This window comes from Pieris rapae, chromosome 17 (assembly GCF_905147795.1).
Source record: "Pieris rapae chromosome 17, ilPieRapa1.1, whole genome shotgun sequence".
NCBI classification, from domain to species: domain Eukaryota; kingdom Metazoa; phylum Arthropoda; class Insecta; order Lepidoptera; family Pieridae; genus Pieris; species Pieris rapae.
In genome coordinates, this window is record NC_059525.1 from 765170 (window position 1) to 792556 (window position 27387).

General features: G+C 40.0%; 2 protein-coding genes across 8 annotated transcripts in view; one reads left to right on the forward strand and one right to left on the reverse strand.

Moving 5' to 3' along the window:
• Positions 1 to 8671, forward strand: part of LOC110998329 (teneurin-m) — a 198803-nt gene extending 190132 nt beyond the window's left edge. For all 7 annotated transcript variants that reach the window (XM_045631843.1, XM_022266898.2, XM_022266899.2 and 4 more), the window contains 5 exons: positions 96 to 504; positions 951 to 1203; positions 1447 to 5233; positions 5745 to 6116; positions 6312 to 8671. In XM_045631843.1, coding sequence (XP_045487799.1) covers positions 96 to 504; positions 951 to 1203; positions 1447 to 5233; positions 5745 to 6116; positions 6312 to 6668 — 5178 coding nt within the window. In that variant the 3' untranslated portion in view covers positions 6669 to 8671. The remainder of the gene's footprint in view (positions 1 to 95; positions 505 to 950; positions 1204 to 1446; positions 5234 to 5744; positions 6117 to 6311) is intronic.
• A 1871-nt stretch (positions 8672 to 10542) lies between these two features.
• LOC110998341 (N-acetylgalactosaminyltransferase 6) lies at positions 10543 to 27387 on the reverse strand. The gene is made up of 13 exons (XM_022266918.2): positions 27014 to 27387; positions 26513 to 26704; positions 26154 to 26205; positions 25775 to 26086; positions 24583 to 24771; positions 23512 to 23689; positions 22215 to 22332; positions 21493 to 21603; positions 20000 to 20158; positions 19528 to 19590; positions 18738 to 18874; positions 11403 to 11514; positions 10543 to 10858 (listed from the first exon to the last, which is right to left on the reverse strand). The coding sequence occupies exons 2-13, from the start codon at positions 26687 to 26689 to the stop codon at positions 10667 to 10669; spliced, it is 1800 nt and encodes a 599-aa protein (XP_022122610.2). The 5' UTR covers positions 26690 to 26704; positions 27014 to 27387; the 3' UTR covers positions 10543 to 10666.

Here is a 27387-nt window from a genome sequence, read left to right on the forward strand (position 1 = left end):
CTAAGTTTTATGAAGTTTATGTCATAGATTGGCTTTTCATAATTCACGATAAGTACGAGTAAGTATTATTGATATAACTATCCAAAATCTTACAGGTTGTGCAAGAAAGTCTCCAAATACCAGGCACAGGCCTTAACCTGGTCTACCACAGTTCCCGGGCAGCTGGTTACCTTTCCACAATACAACTGCAATTAACCCCTGAGAAAGTGCCACCAACCCTTGCCCTCATCCACCTGCGAATTACCATCGAAGGCATCCTCTTCGAGAAAACCTTTGAGGCTGATCCGGTGATCAAATTCACGTATCCATGGAACAGGTTGAACGTCTACAGGCAGAGGGTCTACGGAGTTACGACAGCTTTAGTGAAAGTTGGCTACCAATACACGGATTGCAAGGATATTATCTGGAACGTCCAAACGACGAAACTGAGCGGCCATGATATGAGTATTTCTGATGTCGGTGGATGGAACCTGGATATTCATCATCGATACAATTTCCATGAAGGTGAGAACTTTTATACCCCCATAACACGGTACTCTTTTAACGCATTAGGCGATTTCAGTCTCTCGTAAAACACAGGTTCCCTCATATAACGCGGGTATTTCACATGTTATATAAAACGATTTGTACGTACATACTTCGTTAATAACACAGTTTTTTCTTAATATGCGATTTAAATCTCCCCTTGAACGAATCGTTAAACGTGAGTCATTTATACATAATATGGTCATAACAGCGCGTTATGCGAGATTACTACAACGCGTTTTTTAACGCGGCACCAATCTACCGTGTTATAGGAGAGATAACTGTATATTTAAACAGCTTGAATACTTACTTTCTGATAATTCTATCTTCAAATCTCTTACACAGATGTTTTACGTATACATATATTAGTATGTAAAATATGTTCTTGGCTCAAAAGTCCTTCTAATAAATAATCTCATTTGCAGGTATCCTCCAAAAGGGTGATGGTACAAACATCTACCTGAAGCACAAGCCGCGTCTAATCATTACCACAATGGGCGACGGCAGACAACGAGCCTTGGAGTGCTCCTCGGAATGCAGCGGCTCAGCAACCAGGCAGCGACTTCTGGCCCCCGTGGCTCTAACTGCGGCTCCAGATGGCAGCATCTTCGTTGGAGACTTTAATCTGGTTCGCAAGATTAACACAGATGGCTCCGTCAGGACCGTTGTGAAACTCAAGTGAGTTGAGAGTTTATTTGTCTGTTAATTTCATTAGTGCATTTGTCAAACAATAAAAAACAGTATTTTACTAATATACTTACTTAAGCTTAGCAATAATTAAAATCAATTCGATTAGTATATTAAATTACAAAGAAGTTATAGTAAATTAATAATATCTTATTTTTGATGTCATTTAATCTGAATTTCTATTACTTTAATATAACAAGTCACATAATATATTCTTTTTACTTTTATTTTCAGTGCTACTCGCGTTTCCTACCGTTACCACATGGCACTATCACCTCTCGATGGCACGCTCTACATCTCCGACCCTGAGTCACACCAAATCATTAAGGTCCGGAACACAGATGACTTTAGCGACCCTGAGAGGAACTGGGAAACCGTCGTGGGTTCAGGAGAAAGGTGTCTGCCTGGAGACGAAGCTCACTGTGGAGATGGAGCTTTAGCCCGTGACGCCAAGCTAGCCTATCCCAAGGGCGTGGCGGTGTCTACCGACAACGTTCTATACTTCGCTGACGGCACCAACATCAGAATGGTGGATAGGGACGGAATTATAACTACAGTGATCGGCAACCACATGCACAGAGCTCACTGGAAGCCCATCCCCTGTGAAGGCACCTTGAGTGTTGAGGAAGTTCATCTACGGTGGCCGACGGAATTGGCTATCAATCCTTTGGATAACAGTCTGCATATTATCGACGACCACATGATACTCCAAATGGCTCCCGACGGCCGAGTAAAAGTGATCGCCGGAAGACCATTGCATTGTCCATCGCCGCTCACCGGATATGACATGGAATTGGCCACTTATGCCACTCTAGTCATGCCACAGAGCATAGCGTTCGGGGCGGCTGGAGATTTGTACGTTGCGGAGAGTGACTCGCAGAGGATCAACAGAGTCAGGTTGATCACGACAGATGGAAAGATTTCACTTTACGCCGGAGCTGAATCGAAATGCAACTGCTTGGAGAGAGGATGCGATTGCTTCGAGGCCGATCATTTCTTAGCGTCCAACTCCAAATTTAATACGATCTCTGCGGTCACAGTCAGCCCTGATGGTATCGTCCATATTGCGGACCAGGCCAACTACAGAATTCGATCTGTCATGGCGAGCATTCCCGATGCAAGTGGAGCGAGAGAGTATGAGATTTATTCACCAGATACGCAGGAGACTTACATATTCAACAGATTCGGTCAACACGTGATGACGAAAAATATTTTGACCGGCGAAAACAACTACGTGTTCACGTACACCGTTAACACCAGCAACGGGAAGCTCAGTACGGTCACAGACGCTGCTGGGAATAAAGTCTTCTTACTGCGCGACTATTCGAGTCTCGTCAATTCAATCGAAAACACCAAGGGACAAAAGTGTAGATTGAAAATGTCGCGAATGAAAATGCTTCAAGAATTAAGGACGCCCGATAACTTCAACATGACCTTTGACTACCACGGAACAACAGGTCTATTGAAAGCCAAATACGACAGCACAGGCCGCAGCTACATCTACAAATACGACGAATTCGGCAGATTGACTTCAGCCGTGACTCCTACCGGTAGAATAATAACTCTAACATTCGATCTAAGCCTGAAAGGCGCCACTGTTCTCGTCAGCGAAAACAACAAAAAGCCTACATCAATTCTTATCAAAGGATCCTCTGTCATCACTAAAGTTGGCGAAGCGGAAAAGAAGACTATAATCTCCACTGACGGCAGTATTTCATCTAGTATGCCTTGGGGTCACGTGATTTCGACTGACACGGTCCCGTACACGATATTATCAGAAATCGACCCGATCTTGGGTGAAAGTTACCCTGTCCCTGCAAAACAAAGGACCGAAGTCGGAGGTGATTTGGCGAACCGTTTCGAATGGAGATATTTCTTACGAAGGCTTCAGTCTAATAAAGGAAAGAGCAGTAAAGCAGTGGCACAGATTGGGCGAAAATTGAGAGTGAACGGGGAAAATCTACTCACACTCGAATACGACCGAGATACCTCCACGGTAGCTATATTTATGGACGACAAAGTGGAACTGTTAAACGTAACCTATGACAGAATGGCCAGACCGGTACGCTGGGGACCGAGAAGCGGAATATTTGCTGAAGTTGAGCTTGATTATGATAGGTTTAATAGATTGACAAGCTGGCGGTGGGGAGAACTCAATGAAACCTATGGCTTTGATAGAGCGGGAAGACTGCACGAGATTCGCTACGGCGATGGTTCATCCCTAGCCTATTCTTTCAGAGACATGTTCACCAGCCTACCGCTTAAGGTTACGACGCCAAGAGGAAGCGACTATTTACTTGACTATGACGACTCTGGTGCATTGCAAAATCTTACCACACCACGAGGTCATATCCATACTTTTGCATTAATGACTTCTCTAGGCTACTTCAAATACCAATACTTTTCACCGATGAACAGGCATCCGTATGAGATTCTGTACAATGACGACGGATTTATTTTAGCCAAGATATTCCCGCACCAATCTGGTAAAATCTTATACGTCTACGACAACTCTGGTAAGTTGGAAACAGTGCTTGCCGGAGCTTCGGCTATTCGCTACGTGTATCACGAAAATACTCATCTCGTTAAAAATGTTGAGATATCAGACCCCGATTACGAATTGAGGCAAGATTATAAGTATCACGCTGGAATTCTCAAAGACGAAAAAATGAAGTTCAATTCCAAGAGTGGCATCAATAACGCTCATTTCAAATATCAATACGATGGCAATGCGAGACTTTCGACTATCGATGTAAACATTAACAGTAAAGAAATGCCGCAACTTAGATTGAAGTACAACCAGAATTTAGGTATTCTTGAAGCTGTAAGCGATTTGAGAATCTACAGAAACACCTTTAACAGATCCGTAATGCAAGATACCAGCAAACAATACTTCACAATAACGGATTACGACGACCACGGCAGAATTAAAACTATTCTCATGAATATCAAATCTTATGATGTCTTCCGTCTAGAATTGGAGTATGACGTACGAAATAGGATAAAGTCAAAGAAAATGATGATCGGCGACACTTCTTCAAACGAACGGATCAGTTACAACTATGATGGTCATCTAATGGAAGTCGTGGCCTCTGAAGACGACTGGAAGTACGTGTACGACGAGAACGGTAACGTCATTGGAGTAATTGAACATGGAGAAAAACGATACCTCGGCTACGACATTGGTGACAGAGTTGTACAATACGGTGACATTGAATTCAGCAGTTACGACGGCAGAGGATTTGTCATTCGCCGTGCGGAACAAAAGTACAGATACAATTCCCGAGGACAGTTCGTCCACGCATTCGAAAGAGATAAGTTCCAAGTGTGGTACTACTACGATGACAGAAATAGATTGGTTGCGTGGAAAGACGACAAAGAAAATATAACACAATTCTTCTACACAAATCCACAGTCGCCTAACTTAATTACACATATGCACTATCCTAAGACAGAGAAAACGGTGCGATTCCTGTACGACCAGAGAGATTTCTTGACTTGCATCGAGACTGAAGACCAACGGTTTTATGTCGCGACGGATCACAATGGTTCACCTCTCGCCGTATTCGACGTAAACGGCGAAATCGTGAAGGAAATTAAACGTACACCATTCGGAAAAATCGTCAAAGACACCAATCCCGGATTCTATGTTCCTGTAGATTTCCAAGGAGGAGTTTTGGATTTCAACACCAATTTGATATATCTCGAGAACCGATTGTATGATCCGTTTGTTGGACAATGGATGACGCCGAACTGGGAGCATCTTGCCACGAAACTAAGTCTTCCCACTGACATCTTCATCTATAGGTTTAGAAATAACGATCCTATAAACAGAAAACAGAATGTTCCATACATGACCAGCCTGTCCAGTTGGTTGCAACTTTATGGTTATGACTTGACGAAGATGATGGGTGCGAAGTACATCACAGATATGATATTCACTCCAAAGACATCGGTCACTGCACCTCAACTTGCGCCTGATTTCGGGGTGATGTCCGGACTTCAGTGCATTATTGAAAAGGTAAATTTATTTATTAACTGTCATGTTTCTAAACATGTAAAACAAAAATTCATAAGTGGCGCTGCAACGTTTTTCGCCGGTGGTTAGATGCCTCAGCTTATGTATCTGTTTCATGATCATGCTTCAATATAATATATAAGTGCATAACCGGGGATCGACCTTCCAGCGACATCGCTGAGGTCGATCCCGCACGGTGGAGCCTCCTAAAACACTGTACTCTTTACTCTTAATATTATACTCAAATATGAATTTGAACAGTGTTGGCTGCAGCGAAAACTATTGTTTTGAAAACTATTACTCAGTTGAAAATATCGGTTTGGAAATAAAACCGATATTTTCAACTGAAAATTACACTTAACTTTCTGATCCAAATTAATTGGATTTTCGCAGACACTGCATAAAACTTTATAGAGCCTCCAGAAAACCACCATCAAATTAATATATATATACGTTCTATTGTATCACTATGAATTAATTATTTTATACTAATCAGTTTATATCACTCTTTCAGGTTAACGACAAACTCTCGGATATAGAATTTGTACCGACACCATTACTAAAGATGGAACCTATAACAAGAAACTTACTACCTCGTGTCTCATATAAACGTGGTGTATTCGGCGAAGGAGTTTTGATTTCTCGTGTCGACGGCCGAGCCTTCATCAGTGTCGCAGATGGCGCGAATAGCGTGGTCGAAGACGTCATTACCACTGTCTTCAATAACTCATACTTTTTGGACGTACACTTTAGTATACACGACCAAGATGTCTTCTACTTTGTGAAGGATAACTCGCTTAAAGTGAGAGATGACATGGATGAGCTTCGACGTTTGTCTGGAAAGTTCAACGTCTCACAAGACGAGACTAACGAGCAGGGACTAGAGGTAAGATTTTGCTTCTTCTCAATTTATTATTTTTAATACTTTGGTTCTGACTTTTTAAGTGTATTCCTGTAGTAGCGAAGAACACATTTCTGTATTAGTACTCAATCTTCTATAAACTGAGTTTCTCTTAGAATGTTCCATTTGGAGATACTCTTCGTCAAAACAAAAGTTAATTTTTTTTTAACATTTCTTCAGGTTCGTGTACACGCAGTGGGCAAGGGCTCAGCTCAAGCCGTCATAGTTCTACGTTACGGAGTCGATCCCGCACAGGAAAGGATAAAACTTTTAAAGCACGCGCACAAACGAGCCGCCGCCAGAGCCTGGGAAAGAGAAAAGGCTTTGGTGGCCGCCGGATGGGAAGGACGAGGATCGTGGACCGAAGAGGAGAAGGAGGAGCTGATCTCGCACGGCATCGTGGACGGTTGGGCGGCCAGGGACGTCCACTCGGTGTCCAAATACCCGCAGCTGGCGGATGACCCCGCGAACATCGTGTTCGTGCGCGACGGAAGACGTAAGAGGAGAAAGAGTGGCCGCGCACGCCACCGCTCGTGACTTTCCTAATGTGCCATTTTCATTTGGGATTTTCACTTCGAGGACTGAAATGCGAAAGAGTAAAATAGGCTGTAGGCGTCGTTCGCTTCACGTACTTATCGAATCTCGTTTTTTATTCCGCCCTATCTCTGATTTTACAGGGTGATTCAACCGACGGGCATAATAACTATAATACTCATACGATCACAATTTTCTACCTTTTTACATTGTTTTACATCTATATACGATCGCTTAGATTATTTTATCGTGTATTCCTAACATATTTTAGCCAAATATTTCTTTCTATCGCGTTAAGTGATTGTAAATAATATTTTATTCTTGTAGTCTGTTTCTTTAACGGTAGACCTAAGGTCATTTTATTACTTCGCAATACTATTACTATCTAAGCAATAATTTTATCGTAAGTAGTGTTAGGTTTCCTACTCGAATCTATCCGGGGCGACCGTTGGTGACTGTCATATCAAAATCTGTTCTTAATTTAAATCGAGTCTGCAATATTTTTATATTTTACGTCAACGGTTTTCTTCGGATAGCTGTTTAGCTAAAGTTCCATACTCATGCTGTTTCTAATATTAGAGTTTTACTAACCAGAGAAGTTTATAGTTACGACCTGGTAATACTTAGATTTACGTGTGCAGGCCTATTAAACACTTTAACTATTTTATTATTGTTCCATAATAATAGATATATGCACTCTGTGTATATTTTTTTTCTATATTTAATTTGAACAAGGCCTCGTTACAAATTATGGTAAGTGAAACGTGAATACGTACAATCTGTATGTGTTGTGCAATAATCAAGTCTAGAGTATATTCAGCGTACGAGCGTAGAACCTTCTTGCTGACTTATTCCACCATTTATAGACTTAATGCATTATGGTACGCTTACTCTATTATCGATGAATTAATATTTCTTTAAAGTGAATTTTATAATAATTTAATGCTAGTCGTTTTATCTCTTACAATTTTATTATTTACAACAATTATGATTGCCGCTAAGTCAGCGAGAAGTATGTAAATAAAATCGCGTAGTTCGATAGTGTTTGTCCATAAATGTCTCATTTAAATTGTGGTGTCTATTCTGTGTTAGAGGTATCATTTAAATGCTAGTTGACTGAATGATAGGCATGGAATATTTTTTACGAAAAGTTTATAAAAATATAATAAAAAGTTAATGAAATAAATTTTAATCTACGTACGCCCCTAGGCACGTGGGGTTACAAGTGATATTTTTGCAAAATGTGACTAAACGAAGCAATACTTTGTAATGTAATACGTCTAAATCCTTTAGTTAGTGACTGTAAGGTGTAATTTTTTATTTATAACGTAATTATATATATAATGTTTATATCTATTGTGAATGTAGTTATTGATTTCGCGGTGATATATAGAGCGTATAGTTATCTTTTTTATAATGTATAAAGAATTCTAATTTGTAAATAGGTACTTAACAATTGTAACGTGTAAAAAATAATTGTACATATCTTTACGCTTGAATTATTTATGTACCTTTAAGTGTTTAGGATGTAACTCTATACGAGACTAGATGCAGATTCGAGGCTTTAGACCTATTCACTCTCTGATCGGTTTTCTAACCAATCTAAGCATTTATAATCCGTTCATTTTCCTGCATTTATAGTCTGTTACGTGGATAACGAATCGATCAGGTACTAGTGTCATCAATTTTACCATAGACTAAGCTTCTAGGATGTTAGTGAGCTTACAGATGCGATCGCATTTAAGAGTACAATTATACACTAGTTGTGGTGCGAGAGAGACGAACCCTCTTCTCACTCCACGTGGTATTCCATCTCTTTCGCACTTTAGTCTAGTTATAATTGCTGTCGAGTAGATTCCTGCGCATTTAATTGAATCTGTTGTAGATATCGCGTAGTACCGGTATGTGTATAGTCTGCAGTCAGTAAGTCTAGTACGTGGGTGCGTGTAAGCGTGCATAATAAATATAGTATTCTAATGGAATATGTAATAAAAGTAATAAACTGTCATATTGTTTTTTTTTATCCCCAACCACATAAATCGAAATATTATATAAACATTATTTAATTTCCTTGTAAAATGGCTCGATATATGTCATTATCTTGAAAGAAATACTGAAAATAAAATACACTTTGTATTTGCGCTATGAACATCCAGCTATTTTGTTTCAATAATTTTTTTTTTTTTATATAATAGCGAAATTAATATAATACTGCCGTTGTGGCATTACACGTTTCCACTACACCTATTTATAACCGTGGACCGGTTAGGTAGGTTTAACAAGGCACCCATATACGATAATTAATAGAAAAAAATAGCTTCAATTTGTTTTATGGTCAATAAATGTAAGTTATGAAAAAAAAATACGTTTATTTTGGAACATAATATCAAGATATCACTGCATTAAATTCGAACCTGTAGGCATCCCTACTCATCGGCAAAGATGACAGAGGGTGTAGGCCGAGAAAATAAGCCAGCGTAAAAAACTCTCGGTACTCTTTAAAAAAAAGCAAATGTTGGTATAAATAATATATCGAAATCATACCTTTTGTAAAAAGGACTGCGAAGAAGCTGGCGGTCCTTAGATCTATGGCACCCGTGATTTCTTTAAATCATTATGTAAATTGCCGTCATGTAGACGATATTTTGAGTAACATGTGAACGAAATGTTTTCCCAAAAATCAATTCAAAATAATTTCACTAAAAATACTAGCGGCCAAATTTTGATAGGCAATTTGGTAGATATACATTCTCCAAATTATAAACATACATAAGAATTTAGTTTTTAGCAAATAACCGATCAGTGCACTAATCCTGCAGCCGGATCTTAGACCATAACAGACGGGGCACTACTGGTAGGATCACAGGTTCGAGGTGGTGGGATTATCTCAAAGCCGGTCAGGCTCACGATGAAAATTAAAATCTTGAAGGAGTCTTCGCCACTGAGAGCGAGAAATGATGTCAGAGCAATCCGATTTATTATTCAAAGACATTATCTTATATACTACTTACCTTATACACATACTCACACATACTTAATATTATTCTACTGAGCTATTAATGTATCGTGCATCTTCAGAACACACGATCCATGTTAGCAGATGATGATGACATGAAATCTGAACAATTATGTAAAACTTGTTATATACTGAACATAAAAGTTTACCTACACTTACATTCCAAAGTCTAAAGTTTTTATATATATGCATCGAGTAATCCAACTATAACAATAATCTTTAGGTAGATAAAATATTGATTAAAATAAAACAGAAATTATCAAAAAATATACTTTATTCTCTATAAAACTGATGTCTTCATATTACGTAGATATAATTGTTTAGGAACAAAAACACAATATACTTAATAAAGGCAAGCGAATTCTAAAAACCTAATTAATAAAAATAATCTATACAAATGGCAGTTTTCATAGACAAGAAATTACTAGAATTTTGGAAATATTTGTCAATACAATCATTTTAACATTAACACTTCAACGTACAAAACTAAAAAATTACTAAAAAAGTTTTGAATTTAAAAAACGCTTTAATACGCATTAAGGTACATTTTACAATACATGTATTATAAAAGTCGTAACAATGTCACCGAATGCTGTCTCTGTCTTACTTCATGCTAGAAAGAGACAACATGCTGTTCATTGTACGACTTTATCTGAGGATAAATAATTAGTTTCTCATTACGTTAGTTTCTATAAAACATTACTTTATTTATTTTTATTGCGGACGGAAAAAAACAATACAAAACTATAGTTACTATTTTATTAAAAAAATGAAAAGGGGAAAATATTTTTACGATTTTTAAGTAATAAAATGCGTTTATATTCTTTATTAAAAAACCTTTCTGTACAATTCCAAATATAGAAAAATTTATAATTTACAAACATTTATTTTAATTCCCTATATACATAATTATAAAATAAATTACATTTTTATCGACTATAGGTGAAAGGAATTCGTATATTGAACTCCTCATCAAAGACAAAGGCTAATAATCTTCAACGGGTCCTGTAACCGGTTTAGCCACTTTGTCCCATTTCCCCATCATCTCGTAATCCACGTGGTCTATACTCCATTGCTGAGTGGTGGAGTCCTCGCACGGCTTTATATACAGGGCCCGTGAGTTCGGATCCCAGTCGAGACAATTGTCATTGGTGCCGTGCTTCAAGCGTTTTGTGTCCTATAGTGATAAATAGTAATAATATAGATATGTTTTATGTTTATTTTGTGATTAGATACAAATATATACTTATTTACACGCGTTAGTATTTATACTTCTTTGGCGTAACAATATAACAATATTTTCAAGAATTTTATTACGTTTGTAGAAAAAGAAATATTTATTTACACTTCATCACCATAATATACATATAAAAAACAAAAAATAAGCAGGTTACAAAAGTTATAGGGCAATGAGCGGCCTTATCGCTTACAAGCGATTTTTTTCAGGCAACCCTGAAATATTGAACAAAAAAAAGAAAAAACTACACTAACAATAGAAAAAAGTTATTTAAATACATTTTTGAAAATTTTATTATAACGCATTATCTAGTATTTTATTTTATTAATTTAATTTAATAAAGTTTATTTAAACTAAAATGTTGACTATAACTAACTTCAAGGTGTCGATTTTTTGTGACGGTGCACGAATCGTAAAAATTTACTCTTATCAATTTTCCCTAACACGCCAAAACAAGTATATCTTCAAAAATATTGATACTGACCGGATAATACCTCCAGAGCTGGTTGCCTCCTCCCAGGTGACAGGAGTACAGCAGTATCGGGCTTTTGGGAGCCGACTCGGGTAGGTCCCAGCACATATTTCTACTCTTTGATCTGCAAGTTTATTTATTTATATAAAATAACCAAAAAAACACAATTTTTTTTTAATAAGCATAATTTATTTGAGATTGTATGGACCAACTGAAGATCAGTGACTAAATTTGGCTCATTTTTATCTGTTTTTTTACGTTAATTGCTTACAGTCATAAATACTTTTCTTGCCATTATAAATAGAAGTTTAAGTTATGTATCACATTGGCTCGCCTAAACGACACTATTTCGACAAAACAGACAGACAAAATAAATTTTGATTTTTTTAACGATAGAATATTTCAATAAATTAGAAACACACACGTATAAAAACTTGCTTGTTATTTTTTACAATTCCGAAAAAATATTACAAATTAAGTTTCATAAGTTAAAGTCAAATCTACGACAAAACTCTAATTGAGTAAAATCATGAAAATTTTTTTTAAAAATTAACTAGGGTTTATATACAACTTAGTTATCGAAAGTAAACAAAAAATTTCATTAAAAAACTGTCCAACCGTTTCAGAGGTGATTGATAACAGACATTAAATCATATACAGAATGTAAAAAGGTATGATAATTGTAAAAGTTAATAACACAGTGGTAAAACAGTATTACGTTCTACACATTAGTCAAAATTACCATCGTAATGTGTATTAGTAGTAATTCTGACCTTTTTTTCTGATTAATTTTGCCTTTACGACTTTGTTCAAGCAAGCGATATATTTAATTAAAAAACTTACCTACATATTTGTTAATCTTTATTATTTTAATTAAATTATGTTGCCCTCCCACCGCGGAACACGTAGTTCCGCGGGGTCCAGCCTTGTCGTGGCGGGAGGGCTCAGTACCGGCAGCACGGGGCTTATACCTGAACGTGCTGCTGGAAAGCAAATGGGACCACCACGACGTAATTAGCCGCTCCCGACAGGTTCTCATTAGAAGAACCATGTGAGATGCGGCCGGATAGATGGCGCTTTAGGTGCCTGGGCACTTTAGCGATCTGTGTTTTGTCTTGTTCGTGTCTCAACGTGCTTCCAGCACTTCAACAGACTGATTTGCGGAGTGTTGTGTGCGTGCTCACTTATTGTATCCCGCTTCCCTTATCCGGGAGCGGCGTTTACTTGTGTTGGTGTTGTGTGTTTCCTACTCCCTTAAAGGGGATTGGGGAGAGTGGTGTTTCACGTCCGTCTGTATAAATGTTCTTGTGTTGCTTCGGTACATGCGAGGCCAAGGTGGAGGACAAGCGGTTATTCATTCCGTGCGTCCTATGCGCGGCTGTCTCTTTCTCGGCCTACATTGGTCCGCCGTACCCGCGCTATCTCTAATTCTTATTACTACAACGTGTACTATTCATGTATACTTTGTCCGTATACAGGTCACCTGAATCCCAAGTTTCGGTTCCCGGCGATGGGATGCATGACCGGGGGGGCTTAAACCCGGTCACTAGGGCACCAGGGAGGGGAGCTACCCCTCCTTAAATTAAAAGCACCACAAAGCATGGAAAGTAACGGAAAAGATAATAATACCCCAGGAGGGTCAAATCCCTCCCATGACCAAGAGGTCATGGCATCCGGTCCGCATCGTATTCTGGGGGCGGACCACGACCATGCGACAGAACCCAAAAACTCACGACCTGGCAATAATACGGAAATACTGATCAAGCTTACGGATCGTAGCGGGCCGTTGGAGGGGTGCTCAGGCGCCTCTAAAACGCCCTCTACACAAGGAGAGATCGCAAAAAGGGAGAACAATGAGACCGTCCAGCGCACTCGATGTCAATCACCGGTGCAAAGTGCAACCTGGTCCTACGCGATGGCTGACGATATGGGCTCAGACTCAACCGGCTCCATGTTGAGCATAAGCTCGACACACACTCAACAGCGTCCTCGAGGCTTAGGTGAGGCCCCTTGCACCCCAGGGGAGAAGTCGCGCTTTTGGCGTCCCCGAAAGAGAACGAGACAGGACGACGAGGAGAGTAGCTGCAGCGACACCCCTACTCTTTCGCGTGAACGCACGAAACCGGGGTACCAAAGAGCCCGAAGAGTGGAGAGAGAAAGTGAAGCCGAGGCGGAACTCGCGGTTCTTAACGAGAAACCCACCGAGACGGGTACGGTCGGAAACGCCAGAAAACGCATCGAAGAAAACCTGGCTGCCGTAGATAAAGTGGCCAGGTGTTCTATGAACCTAAAAGGTACCTTTGTCGCCGCTCTCAAAAAGGCAGTTGCAGCAATCAGAAAGGATGCTGACAGTCTGGCGGAGAAAACGCTTTCGGATGAAACTCGAGCTTTGCAGCTAGAAAATGAACGCCTCCGTGCACAACTTAATTTACTACAAGGCGAGATGCGCGAGTTGAGGCTGATCTTGAAGGGGGCCCCGAAGGACCACCCAACTGTCAATGTAGAAGAAATGGAGGCTCGTATCCTCCGCCAGGTAGGTGAGCATATTAATGCTCAACTAAAGGATCTCGGCTCAATACCTAACCTGGAGCCGCCGCTCCTTCCCCTTCCAACTGTAGATAGTAAAAAAAGCAAAAAAGGGAAGCCCCCTCTCAAATCACCGAGGTCAAGGGATCCCCTCACTTCCTCAGCAGCACCGAAGACAAAGCGGAAGAAGGCAACCGTGCAGACGCAAGCTACTAGAAAGGAAGAGCAAAACAGCTTGGCAAAAGTGCCGAGAAAAAAAATGTTTGGAGGAAATACCCCTGCCTCCTCTCCTGCAAGTGCCATTGTATTACCACCCACTCGACCCTCTTTGGCTACCAACAATGAAGAAGGTTGGACGATGGTTACCAAAAAAAGGCGAAAACCGGCAACGGTAACACAAAAAAATGTGACAGCTTCAAAGTCTGAAAAGCCCCCGGCCAGGTCGCTGCCCAAGCTTAAAGTACCTCGCACCGCTGCAATTGTGCTGACTCTGCCTAAAGACGCCGAAGCTAAGGGTGTAACCTATGCCGCTGCCCTTAAAGAAGCGCGCGCTCAAATAGATCTGAAGGAGGCTGGCATTGAGGGTGTTAAGTTTCGCCGAGCGGCAACCGGAGCCACTATAATTCAGATCCCTGGAGCTGGTAGCGGGGAAAAGGCTGACATTCTTGCCAAGCGCCTCAAAACAGTACTGAGTGACAGTGGAGTCAAGATTAGTCGGCCCATCCGATGCGCCGATGTCCGAATCTCTGGCCTGGACGACTCTATCACAGCGGACGAACTGCGCGAAGCGATTGCGGCAAAAGGAGAGTGCCTGGCTGATCAAATTAGGATCAGCAACATACGGCAGGACAGATCGGGTCTTGGTGCAGCCTGGGTTAACTGCCCGATAACGGCCACTAAGAAACTCTTAGCGGGGAGATTCCTCGTCGGCTGGGTGGCGGCAAATATTAGTGTTGCAAAGCCAAGAGAGCTACGGTGCTATCGATGCCTACAAGTCGGGCACGTAGCTAGCCGCTGCATGTCCGACACTGATCGTAGCCAACTATGTTTTCGCTGCGGTCAAGCAGACCATAGAGCAGCCTCCTGCAGTGCAAAACCCAAGTGCCTACTCTGCGACGAGGCCGGTAGGAAAGCGGATCACAGGCTAGGGGGAAATAGTTGCACGGCTCCCAGTGTGAAATTTTCCAGACGCCACCCTTCACTTAAAAAGAAGTCGCCCGCAAAGTCTCCGCGTAACAATGCGCGCATGGAGGTTATTTAAACCGCAGTAAATTATCATGGCCTTACGGATTCTCCAGAGCAACTTAAACCATTGCGCTGCTGCGCAAGACCTACTGTACCAGAGTCTGGCGCAGTGGAACATCAACATTGGCATTATTTCCGAGCCTTACTCAATACCCGAAAAAACGAACTGCATTGGCGACCTCGACGGTCTGGCCGCAATTATCGTTACTCCGGCAGACAGCTCGCCCTACATTGGCCCAGTCCGAAAAGGCCACGGCTATGTGGCAGCAAAGTTGGGTAGCGACATGTGTATCGTGAGCACTTACTTCTCCCCCAATCGCTCCCTAGCTGAATTTGAGGCCTTCCTAAACGAACTGGAAACCCTGGTGCAATGGAGTCACCCGAGACATTTAGTCATCGCTGGGGATCTGAACGCGAAGTCCGCGGCCTGGGGTTCGCCGGTGACCAGGCCACGGGGAAATGCGTTGATGGATTGGGCAGCAGCGCACTGTATGGTAGTGGCTAACAAAGGCTCTGATGCTACGTGTGTTCGAGCAAATGGTGAGTCGATTGTGGATGTCACGTTCACGAGCACCCAACTCTCATGCTGTATCCAGGACTGGGAGGTCCTGACGGAGGTTGAGACGCTTTCGGACCACCGGTATATCCGTTTCTGCATCCTCCCTCCGTCGGCAAATCCTGTTCCGGTTTCAACAGAACTGGGCCTAAAATGGGCACTTAAGAGTCTGAACAAGGAGCAGGCGGAGTTGGCAACGATTGTGCAGGCCTGGTGCCCCAGCCCAGCCTCCGTAGAGCCTGAAAAAGAAGCAGAGTGGTTTCGTGGCGCACTTACGAACATCGCGGATGCTGCGATGCGAAGAAGCCGCCCTGGACCTCACCGGACCAGTGTATTCTGGTGGTCGGCAGAACTCGCCCAGTTGCGGTTTGCTTGTGTTGCAGCTCGCCGAGGCTACACGAGGACTCGCAGAAGGCGACCCATTCGCGCAGTAGAGGAACGGCAAGCATATAGCGCATACCGAGCTGCAAAACTGGCGCTGCGAACAGGTATCGCCGAAGCAAAAAAGAAAGCATGGCAAGAACTGCTGGACACTCTCGAGCGGGATCCATGGGGGCGCCCGTACCAAATAGTTACAAACAAGCTACGCTCGCGAGCCCCACCCCTCACGACACACATGGAGCCGGAACTGCTCAGTACAGTGGTGACAGAACTCTTTCCTAAACGTGACGCCTCGAGCACCCCACATGATACGACTTTGGACCACGGAGAAATAGTGTCTGAAGTGTCTCCTTCGGAGCTTAAGACGGCAATAGCACGCATGTCCTCTAAGAAGACCGCACCCGGCCCCGATGGCATGCACGGACGAGTGTTGGCTCTGGCCCTCGACGCTTGTCTTGACATGCGCTTTCGAAACCTCCTCACGGAATGTCTTAAAAGGGGCCTTTTTCCGTCGACATGGAAGACAGGTCTGTTAGTTCTTCTAAAAAAGGGTGGAAAACCTCCGGAGTCACCATCAGCGTATCGTCCTATAGTTCTTCTAGATGAAGCCGGTAAGCTTTTCGAGCGTATCATTGCCGGCCGAATTTATAACCATTTGGAAACTATAGGACCGAACATACATGAGGCTCAATTCGGTTTCCGAAAAAACAGGTCAACGATCGATGCAATTGCGCAACTGCGAGGAGTGTGCGAGGAGCAGGTGTCACGGGGCAGAGTAGTTCTAGCGGTGTCGTTAGACATTGCGAACGCCTTCAATTCCTTGCCCTGGGACTGTATCCTGGATGGCCTGCGCCACCACGGCTTACCGGCCCATATAAGAAGATGTGTAGCATCGTACCTTAACGGCCGTCGTGTCATCTTCCCGAAACAAAATAGCATAGGGAGCCACCTCATCAAGTGCGGCGTTCCACAAGGTTCGGTTCTTGGCCCCCTCCTTTGGAACATAGGTTACGATAGAGTGCTGCGAGGGGAACTGGTTCCGGGAGTGTCAACGATATGCTATGCAGACGACACCCTCGTGGTCGCTATTGGACAAGATTTTAAGGAGGCGCGCCTTCGAGCGACAGCTGGAGTAGCTCGGGTGGTTTCTGAAATCAAAAAGATCGGCCTCGAGGTCGCCCTTCAGAAATCAGAAGCTATATGCTTCTACGGACACAGAAAAGCTCCACCCCAAGGCGCAGACATAATTGTCAGTGGAGTAGTCATCCGGGTTGGTACCACGCTTAAATACCTAGGGCTGATTCTCGACCCACGGTGGACTTTCAGACCACATTTCGCAGCACTTGCCCCTAAGCTCACCGCCACCGCAAACATGCTCTCGCGCATAATGCCGAACCTCGGCGGGCCGAATGGGGGGTGTCGCCACCTTTACGCAAATGCGATCCGGGCGAAAGCACTCTACGGGTGCCCAATATGGGCCGACAAACTTACCAGGCACAATCGCACGATTCTCAGGCAGTCGCAGCGAGTGATCGCAGCCAGGGTTGCGAGGGCGTACCGCACTGTGTCCTATGACGCAGTGTGTGTCATAGCCGGTACCGCACCCTGGCATCTCGACGCGGTTGCTTTTAGCGAAGTATATTGGCGGAGAGCCGAAACCAGGGAAAGAGGAAGCAACCCCACACTGGAAGAAATAAACGCTTGGCGAGCCCTGGAAGCCCAAGAAATGCTAGCAGAGTGGGAAAAGGAGCTGGCGGGAGCGACTGCCGGTAAATATACTATAGAAGCCCTCAGACCCCTGCTCCAACACTGGGTAAGGAGGCGCTGGGGCCAGCTCAGCTATCGTCTTGTGCAGATCCTGTCCGGACACGGATGTTTCGGTAGTTATCTGCACAGAGTAGTAGGGTGTGAAGAGGCACCAACCTGCCACCACTGTGTCGGAGACAGCCCGGATGACGCCCAGCATACGCTGGGAGACTGCCCAGCATGGGACGTGGAAAGGGGACCGTTGCTGGATGCACTCCAGGGCGAGGACGCAACACTTCCAAATGTATTGAAGGTTTTAGTGAGCGCGAGAAATGACGGCCCGTGGAAAATATTTTATAATTTCTGCGAGGCGGTCATGAAAATAAAAGAAGAGGCGGAAAGGACCAGGGAGCTTTGTCCCGATGCCCATCCGCGACGGCGAAGAAAACCGCAGGCCCGTCGCATAAACGCGCGACGCGCTCACCAAATTCTCGCCGCCTAAAAAGTGCCTAAGCGGGGAGCAGGGGTCCATGCGTCTAAAAGAAGGGATGATGACCCATCCCTGCAAGTACTGGACCCGATCTCCCCTAGCTATTTGTAAATGCGTATGGCCCGGTCTGTGAAAGATGCTTGCTGTGTCAAGCATCCTCACAAATCAACAATGGGCGGGAAGAGGCGGACGCAACCGCCGCATCGCGTGTTGGGAAGCGGATAAGGCTCTGCTGTTACCGCATCCCGCATAAGGCGATTGTTGGTGGCACCTTGGGGTTTTAGTGGGTATGCACAATGGCGAGTCCCACATAATCCTTCTGCACCAAGCAGTCGCGCCGCGGAAGGGTATGCGCAAAGCATTTCCCCAAGTAAAAAAAAAAAAAAAAAAAATGTTGCCTTACCTAATGTCCTTGTGCCAAGACAGCATGAACTTCTGTTCGCCCGCTGTGCTCTCCGTACACCTCTTCAGAAGCAGTTTGTCCATCTGTGCGCCATGATGTGCGTCTACGCATAGTTCTGGGTTCGACACCGGTTTTATCTATAACCGATAAATATAGGTATTACAAAGAAATATGAGACTTCTAACAAATCGACAAACGCCGGCCGCACACACGAAATAGCATGACTAATTGTCCCGTTACGCTCATTGTACGCTTGCGCCATATCTGTCTCTCTTCCACTCGATTGTCCTATGTGTCCGAGGATTCACTCCTTTATATCCATACAAAATAATAATTTAATAAAAAATATTAAATGTTATTCATAAAATTATCCAATCATTTCAGTAATGTTTTGTTATCACGTTAAACTATTAAGTACGTAATCCGACTTTACAAACAACCATTTTAAGATAATTAATGCGATATAAAATAAAATCTAATAAATAATGAATTTCTTTTCCCATACAACTTTAAGTATAACATTATATCCTGTTAAAATAAAACCAATGTCATCAGAAAATGAAGATATTTTTAGTATTTTTTTAATTAATATTATTTGCCTTTGACGTCTTAATCTAAAACGTATACGTTTTAGATTATGGCAGTGAGTATTCATGGGCGTTATCACTTATCTTCGAACTTCGAGCTCGTTGTTTAGTTTTTTTTATAAATGGCCCTTTTAAAGCGATTTAGTAACTAAATGTCATAATCAATTTGTCAATTATCATAGATTAAAGATCAAAAAACTCACATTTCCTTCAGCAAAAGGGTTGGGTTCCACCGGCGGGTATTTAACTGTTAAATCGAACGCCACCTAAAAACATTATTTAATTTTTTTAATTTAATAACACAGTTATCGCGTCACATTATTTTTTCGTTAAAAATAACAATAAACACTTTACATCACAATCATTAATTTGTTACCAGCAACTTCAGGCTCTCATTGGCAACAGAATTAAAAAAAAAATTACGGCTCTGTGCATAAAAACACATTAAATGATAAAGTAATAGCATATTATAAATAATAAATATGGATACCATCGCTTAAACTACGGAGGGGACAAATTAACATAGATTATATTCAATATGTCGAGTATTATTCAAAGAACAGGAAAAATTTAAAACATTGTCAAATTATCGAGATTGAAATGTTTAAAAGTCAAATTTCACTAAAGATTGAGAATCAATATTTTAGTACATAAAAGTCGTGCATCAGTCCTCACCTGGGTCATGAACCATCTAAAGGACCTGCAACGCAACCTCTCCCTCAGAGCCTTCTGTTCGGAGATGTCTCCCGTGTCGATGTTGCGATAGTTGGGTCGTCTCTTGTACAAGTACTGAGCGTATTCGTCCATCCAAACTTCGGCCACGCGACGGTAGTTCTAAAAACGTTATATATCATCTATAATGAATATATCCTATAATAAGAAGTACCAGGAGAAGCGGGAAGACTCCGATTTTTTTAAGTAGTAGTTTTTTTTTTTTAAGTAGTAGATATTAATAAATTCTTAGTATTATTTGTTGCTTTTTTTTAATTTTGCAGTTTTTAGTTTTATTCTTTTGTTTTTCTTTTAAATGACACTTTGTCTTTTAATGCTTGTTTTCTGTTTTTTATTTTGGCTTTGTGTATTGTATTTGTGTTTTGTATAATAATATGTGTTAAGTAGCTGTTGGATTACTTATTATTAAATAAATAAATATCTGTATCGTGTATACTGTAGCATTAAAAAAATACTATACTTGTCTAGAAGACATTGCTTAATAGCGATATGGCTTTATTAAACGTTATGATTGTTTATTATAAGTGGCTCTACGCCAATTGTTTTGACCTACAATTTATAACCTGGCTATTTTTGCACATAACAATATATCTTTTATTCAGTTAATATTAACTTTTACACATTTTCAAAAACACTTTTTTCCACTTCGGGGAAAAAAACAGATAATATAACTTTTTTTTACAGCTGTGATCCTTTTTGACATTCTGACCACGCCCGCTGTAAAGCACGCGAAACGTCGGGATAAATTTAAAAATATCTAAAATAATTATAAGTTTATTATTATACTAGCGACCCGCCCCGGCTTCGCACGGGTGCAATGCTGATACTAAATACACTACAGAAAATCTGTGAACGTTGTATATAAAAATATGGGTTACCCATAAGAGATAGACATATACCATCAGGGACTTTTCTGTAGACCTTTTCAATGTGTACAATACTTAGTACATTATTTTGATAAAACTCGTAGGGTTCAGCCTGCGTTTGCAATGTAAGCGGAAAAAATGTAATTATTTACGACATCACAAGTACAAAACTAACAGTACTTCTCCACTATTTAATGGATGTTATCATACATATAAACCTTCCTCTTGAAAACCGCATGAAAATCCGTTGCGTAGTTTCAAAGATTTAAGCATACAAAGGGACATAGGGACAGAGAAAGCGACTTTGTTTTATAATATGTAGTGATTAATTTACTATTTATGGTTTCTAGGCACCCTATACTCGACGACGTCGACTTTATGGTCTATGGTTTCGGTTTTTAATTTCGAAAGAAAAATCCATTTTATAAATTGTATACATAGCCAGGCTTCGCACACGAAAATCACCAAGCTAACACTATTTACAGAAAATAACCAAAATTACCAAAAAAGCAATTACACCAAATATTTTTATTAAAAAAGAAAAAAAATTACACAATAAAGCTGACTCACCCGTCCCACAAAGTCCCCATGCCCCGGGTTGGGGAATGGAGCAAACTTGCGATAGATATGTCCAACGCGGGAACACGGCGCGTCCACCATACGGCCGCCGCATTGCCAGATCTAAAAAACATTTTTAATTATTTATTATAAAATAAATGTACTTAGTTCAGGAGTTTTTTAGTTACATCAAAGCCCTTAGTTTTCGGCTTACATTTAATTACTTGATCATTCTTCTTCAAGCTTTTGCTTTTAAACAATACATTATTTTCCAGCAAAATAACTTTCATTTATTTATATACACTTCGTTACAATTATATAATTACTAATAATATAATAAATAAAAATTATAAGGGATGCAACGGGCAGCCTTTACCAAATCTGATAAATAAAATATAGAACAGACCATAATCTAAAATATATAAAAATTAAATTAACTAAAAAACGAATCAATAATAATAAATTATATTTATTATTAACCTGTTGAATACAAAACTGTTCAAATCAAATCAAATCGTTTATTTGCTAGAATAGTCTTACAATTAGGTACATAAATTACAAAAATCCGCCACATATAAATAGGCATGCAAATGTCATCTTATATTTTATTTATTTATTTACATAAATACATTTATTATCCTTTCAGACATGTATGTACTTCTGTTCATGTTCTATCTATTTAAACTAAAGATTTCCTGAAAATAGGTATTTAGACCTATTGTGTTATTTCTCACCTTAAAACTGAGTTCATACTGTTCCCCTCCCCATATGTCTAATCCGGGATCGTATCCGCCCAACTCCCAGAAGAACGATCGGGACATCGCGAATAAACCTCCCGCCATTACCGGACTCCTGGAATTGTGGACAACTCGTATAATGTGTGTATGTCACTAAACTCCTCTTAAACGCTGAGCTAATTTGAATGATTTTTTTTTCAAAAATATTCCTTGGGAACCCTGGATGGTTTAGATTCACAAACCAGCCTGGCAGATAGCGCCACAACGGTATTTCCATTATTGTGTACTTTTCAGCAGGCTGAAATGTGATTTCTGACCGGTTTAGGAAAGGGTCAATCACATATTAGAAAATCGTTATTTACATAATGTTACCCTTGTTTACAGGAGCATGAAACATTTTTTAGGCAGTTTCAGTGCAAGTTAAAGTGCAAGTGCAAGTGCTATTCGACTAGTACACTTTTCAGGAAACCCAATTTCATAACCAGTCCACCCCATTGATGAAGGAATATTCTAGACCGAATTTACTAGGTGTGGGACAAGGCCGGAATGATACGCAAGAGAGAGGGAAGATCTGAAGCGTCTCGAAGCCAGGCCGAACACTCAGGAACGCCGTACGACAAGAACGGAGCAATGTGCGAAAGAGATAGAAAGTACGTCGTTCTAGAATTGTGCAAGTGCTCAGTAGCAATCCCTTTAGCAGTTTTCGAACATCGTACAAGATTATTCCCAGGGGTATATAAGCAAGCCAAAATGCAAGTCTAAATCAGTTAAATCAGAGAAAATCAGTTAGGAATGCGATTTCAAGAGATAAAGTGCGAATAAGATAAATACAAGTGATCAAGCACTGTGTAAAGTGTGCGTAATTAAAGTAATTAGTAACCGTATTTTGTGTTTGTGTAATTAGTGCATTTGATAATAATAATAATTTATTTCAAGAATATGGAACAAAATTGTGTAAGGTGTTACAATCGTTAGTTCTCACATGCCACACAATGGCGCGAAAACATTTTACATTAGTAGTCATATGAATTTATCAACTGTTATATTGTTTGTATCATATATTATTTAATTTAATAATTAATATTTCATAATTAATCATCAGTAATAATTTATTTAATAATATTTTTTTCTAAAAGTATACATCAAGTCGATTATTAAAGACTTTAGTCGCAAGATTTTGGTTTGTTAGCATTCATAAATTACTCATTGATTTATTTAGAAATAAACCCGTGAAGAGATCTACGGCATTTTTTATCCGATCCTCTAGATAACTGTATATTCTTTTGTTACTCACTCAAATGGCTCCGGCATCCTGTCGAGATCCTTAGGCAGCAAGGGCAATCTCTTGTAGTACAACTCCCAGTCGAAAGCCCCGCGCGCGCCTTCGTCCTGCGCGCGATATTCGAACGTGTCGTATGCGATCACGTCTATATATGGACACACCACAGTGCGGTGATCTAGGGCTATTGGTTCTGTAATTATTATTAACTCTCAGTTGCCGTTGGACGTCCAAATTGTCCAGAAGTTTTTTTTTTTATAGAACAGGGGGCAAACGGGCAGGAGGCTCACCTGATGTTAAGTGATACCGCCGCCCATGGACACCCTCAATGCCAGAGGACTCGCGAGTGCGTTGCCGGCCTTTTAAGAATTGGTACGCTCTTTTCTTGAATGACCCTAAGTCGAAATGGTTCGGAAATACTTCAGTTGGCAGCTGGTTTAAAGTTTATTTAAATGAGCTTTATTGTTTGTGGGTTTCTTGGTACGTAAGGGATTTGTGGGACGGCGAAGGCCTAGGTTATTTGCGATACCAAGGGTCAGAAGAATCAATTGCACAGATCCCCGTTATCGAACGCGTTGCGTATACTGAATGATTGGAGAAGACATTTATATGTTCGCAAAGTGAATATACTAGATTATATTTTATTTTTCACGACATTATCGTATTAACAAAGTCTGTAGGGATATGTATGTATTTCTGTAATAAATAAATAATATTTCATAACATACTCTTAAAAATAGGTTAGATAGGTTCTCCAAAACCGCACGTATCAGATTATGAAGCTGCTAGTGTGTTTAGATACATAATAATAATAATAATGAGAGCTTTAACATAACTGCGAGATTTTTAAAATTTCGGAGCCCATGCTTTCAAAGTATTAGCAAAAGCTCGGCAACGTACTATCAAGCCTTCTCCAAGTGTCTATGAGCCTTCCCCATCTATATAAAAGTTACCAAGTTTTTTCTTGAAGCCCCAATATAAATGTGGTCAAAATCCTTCTTAATCCTTCCAACACAATATTAAATTACGGATCGTGTCACATTTAGAACGAGAAAAAGTATAGCAAAAGCGAATACATACACAGACCTAACAGTGGAGGTAACCAGTTGGTATTTGCTTCTGTATGCGAGTCCAGGAATAACAGGACGTCTGCCGAAGCCGCCTTTGCTCCCGCAAGTCGAGCTGTTATCAACCCACTGCGACTGGCCAGCCTTATCACTCGCACTTTGGGTAGGTTGGCTGATAAATAGTCGTCTAGCTTCTTTTTTAAAAAATCTGAAAATTGCCTTTCATTGTAAGAATGTTTGTCTGTGGTACTTTTTCTAGGATGCGCCAGAAGTTGAGTTATGCCTGTGCATTGATGACTTCGTGGACATAGCACTATTGACAATGCCTCTTTAGTCTACGGCATGTTTCCTCGCGATGTTTTCCTTCATTCCTTAGGCTAAAGAGACACGATGCGGTATCAATGCGGTGCGGCGCCGCAATTATTTCGAGCTGTAGGGTGCCATACGGGCGTTGCAGTGTAGCAAAGCAATATCTTTTACCCCTCCCAGCCTCGTCTCGGAGGTCAAAAGGCCGGCGTTTGTTTTAATACAAGCTTTATATAAGTACAAACGTCAAAAAAATTAAATTAAATGTAATTTTACATTTACTACCAGTTCGCAAGTCAAGGGCGTAGAGTGGGCAATAGCGGCATAGTATCTCAGAGCTTCCTAGAGCTTGTTCATGGAAATTAGATGAGATATGATACTAAGATCTATATTCTGGACTAAAGTTATACCCAAAAAAAAAATTATTAATTTTTTTATGCTATAGAAAAAATCATTGTGCATTATTTAAGTCCAAATCAAACAATTTTATATATTATAAAATACTTAGCAGTATATGGTTACAAATTTATGTACATTTAAAAGGAAAAATAATAGGAATACAGCTGAAATTGTATGTTACTAGTGCTATTGATAAGATAATTACACAGTTAGCCGAAATGAATTAATCATATATATAAATATTTTAAATTAATAATTAAGGTATTTTCCTTCTATTGTATTATTTCTCATCAAGGTTCAATGTTAATATTTTTATGTATATTCAATTATTACACTATCTTTGAAGCTTACAGCATATACCCTGCTTCAAATCAGGGAATAACAATAATTACTAAAAATATATAAAACCTCAAACTGATAGCGATAGCAACCTCAAACAATGTTGCCGCAGAGGGGTAGTGGTAAAAATAAAAAATATAAAAGCTAGTAATATAATTTCAAATTACCTTTTGTACTGGCATCATCCACCAAAATTACTTCTTTTATTAAGAACTCAGGTGACCTATTAAGAACACTAACAGCTGTACGAAGTAATGTACTCCAATGCTCATTATGAAACGGTACCACCACACTAACTGTAGGCAAAGATTCAATATATAATCGTCTCTGACATTTAATATGCCGTATATCAGGTAAAGATCGGTTCAGAGGTATTTTATCACTCAGTGCTCCATTAAATCCATTTACTGAGTATAAATCTTTTTCAAGTGCTTCCTCATTTTTAGACAAATATGCAGGAATTCCCTGCTCTCCAATCCCTAAAAGAATTTAAACAAAGTTATTCAAGATGTCACATTTAACAATTTAAAACAAATGAATACACACCTTTTTGTTTCCTTTCATATTTTATCTTCTTATAATCATGCCAGTCTATTTTCTGTGAGGAAGTGAATTTGCATATTTTTAATCAAAAGCATATTCAAACATAAAATAAAGATAAAGACCAAAATATTTTTGAAAAACTAGCAATTCAAGATGAAATCCTAAACATTTTCTACGACACTATGTTTCAGTAAATATGTGTTTTATTCAACTGCCCACTCAAATACAGTATTGGGCCATATAATGAGATAGAGCATAATTGTATATAAAGGAGCAACTTGTGTTTAATTCCTAGCTTTAACATTGCACTCTTCTTTAATGTGAAAGGAAATCTGAGTATAAAATAACAAGCTATAACTTACTCTCAAACTAGAAGGTATAAAATATTCTTTTACGACAGTACCAAGCAATGATTGTTTAAATGGTTCTAAAGATTTTACATCACTGAAGGATTTTACAAGGTATATTGTTCCAATTATTACAGTTATTATAATTAAGTTGCGAATTCGAAACAGCCTTAGAACGTGTCGTCTCATCATGAGAATGTGTTGTCTCTGTAACAAAAAAACTTAGTAATGAATCACTAGCGCCAATCATTTGTTAGAAAGATAAATAATTATAAAGTAAAAATTACAACAATTATCAGAGGAACTTTATCAAAGTAAGGCAGATAAGATATTAAAATTTAATTAGTTTTTATAACGGAAATACTGACATTATTCAAACAAATAGACCTGCTGAAAGTCTATAAAAACTGTATTTATAACAAAGTCTCAAAATAATCAGAGGATGTAAGCCAAAAACCGTACTCAACAATAACAAAAATTATTTAATTACCCGTATACAATAAATAAAACACTTACCTTTTGTTTGTCTTAAAATAAAAAGTTGAGTTTTAACCACAAGTTATAACGCAATTTTTACGTCCATGGTATAATGTGTAAAATTAAAACTAGTATAATTTTAACGTTAAACGAATAAAAGAAAAACAGGAGCACTTATATGGAAACAATTTAAATATTACAGTCTAAAACCCGTTTACCGGCTTCACCACAAACACTTCAGTATACGAAACTAGTTCAAGAAATGCAATTTTAAGCTTTTTCAATAATGAGAGGAATTTTTTGTAAGACAATAATTAAAATATATAGTTGTAGTAATGTATGTATGACTAGTTTGCAAATAAACCAAACAAATCTTTTATTTTTACAAGTGCCTCCGATCTGAGGCGGGAGAC

What these genes read in the sequence shown, in the direction of transcription:
- LOC110998341 (XM_022266918.2), bottom strand. Translation starts at nt 26,689, where the DNA reads ATGATGAGACGACACGTTCTAAGGCTGTTTCGAATTCGCAACTTAATT. An exon ending in CTGGTTACCTCCACTGTTAG is followed by an intron (nt 23,690 to 24,582) that starts GTCTGTGTATGT and finishes TAATAATTACAG; the next exon opens with AACCAATAGCCCTAGATCAC. An exon ending in AGCTCTGGAGGTATTATCCG is followed by an intron (nt 10,859 to 11,402) that starts GTCAGTATCAAT and finishes TTATCACTATAG; the next exon opens with GACACAAAACGCTTGAAGCA.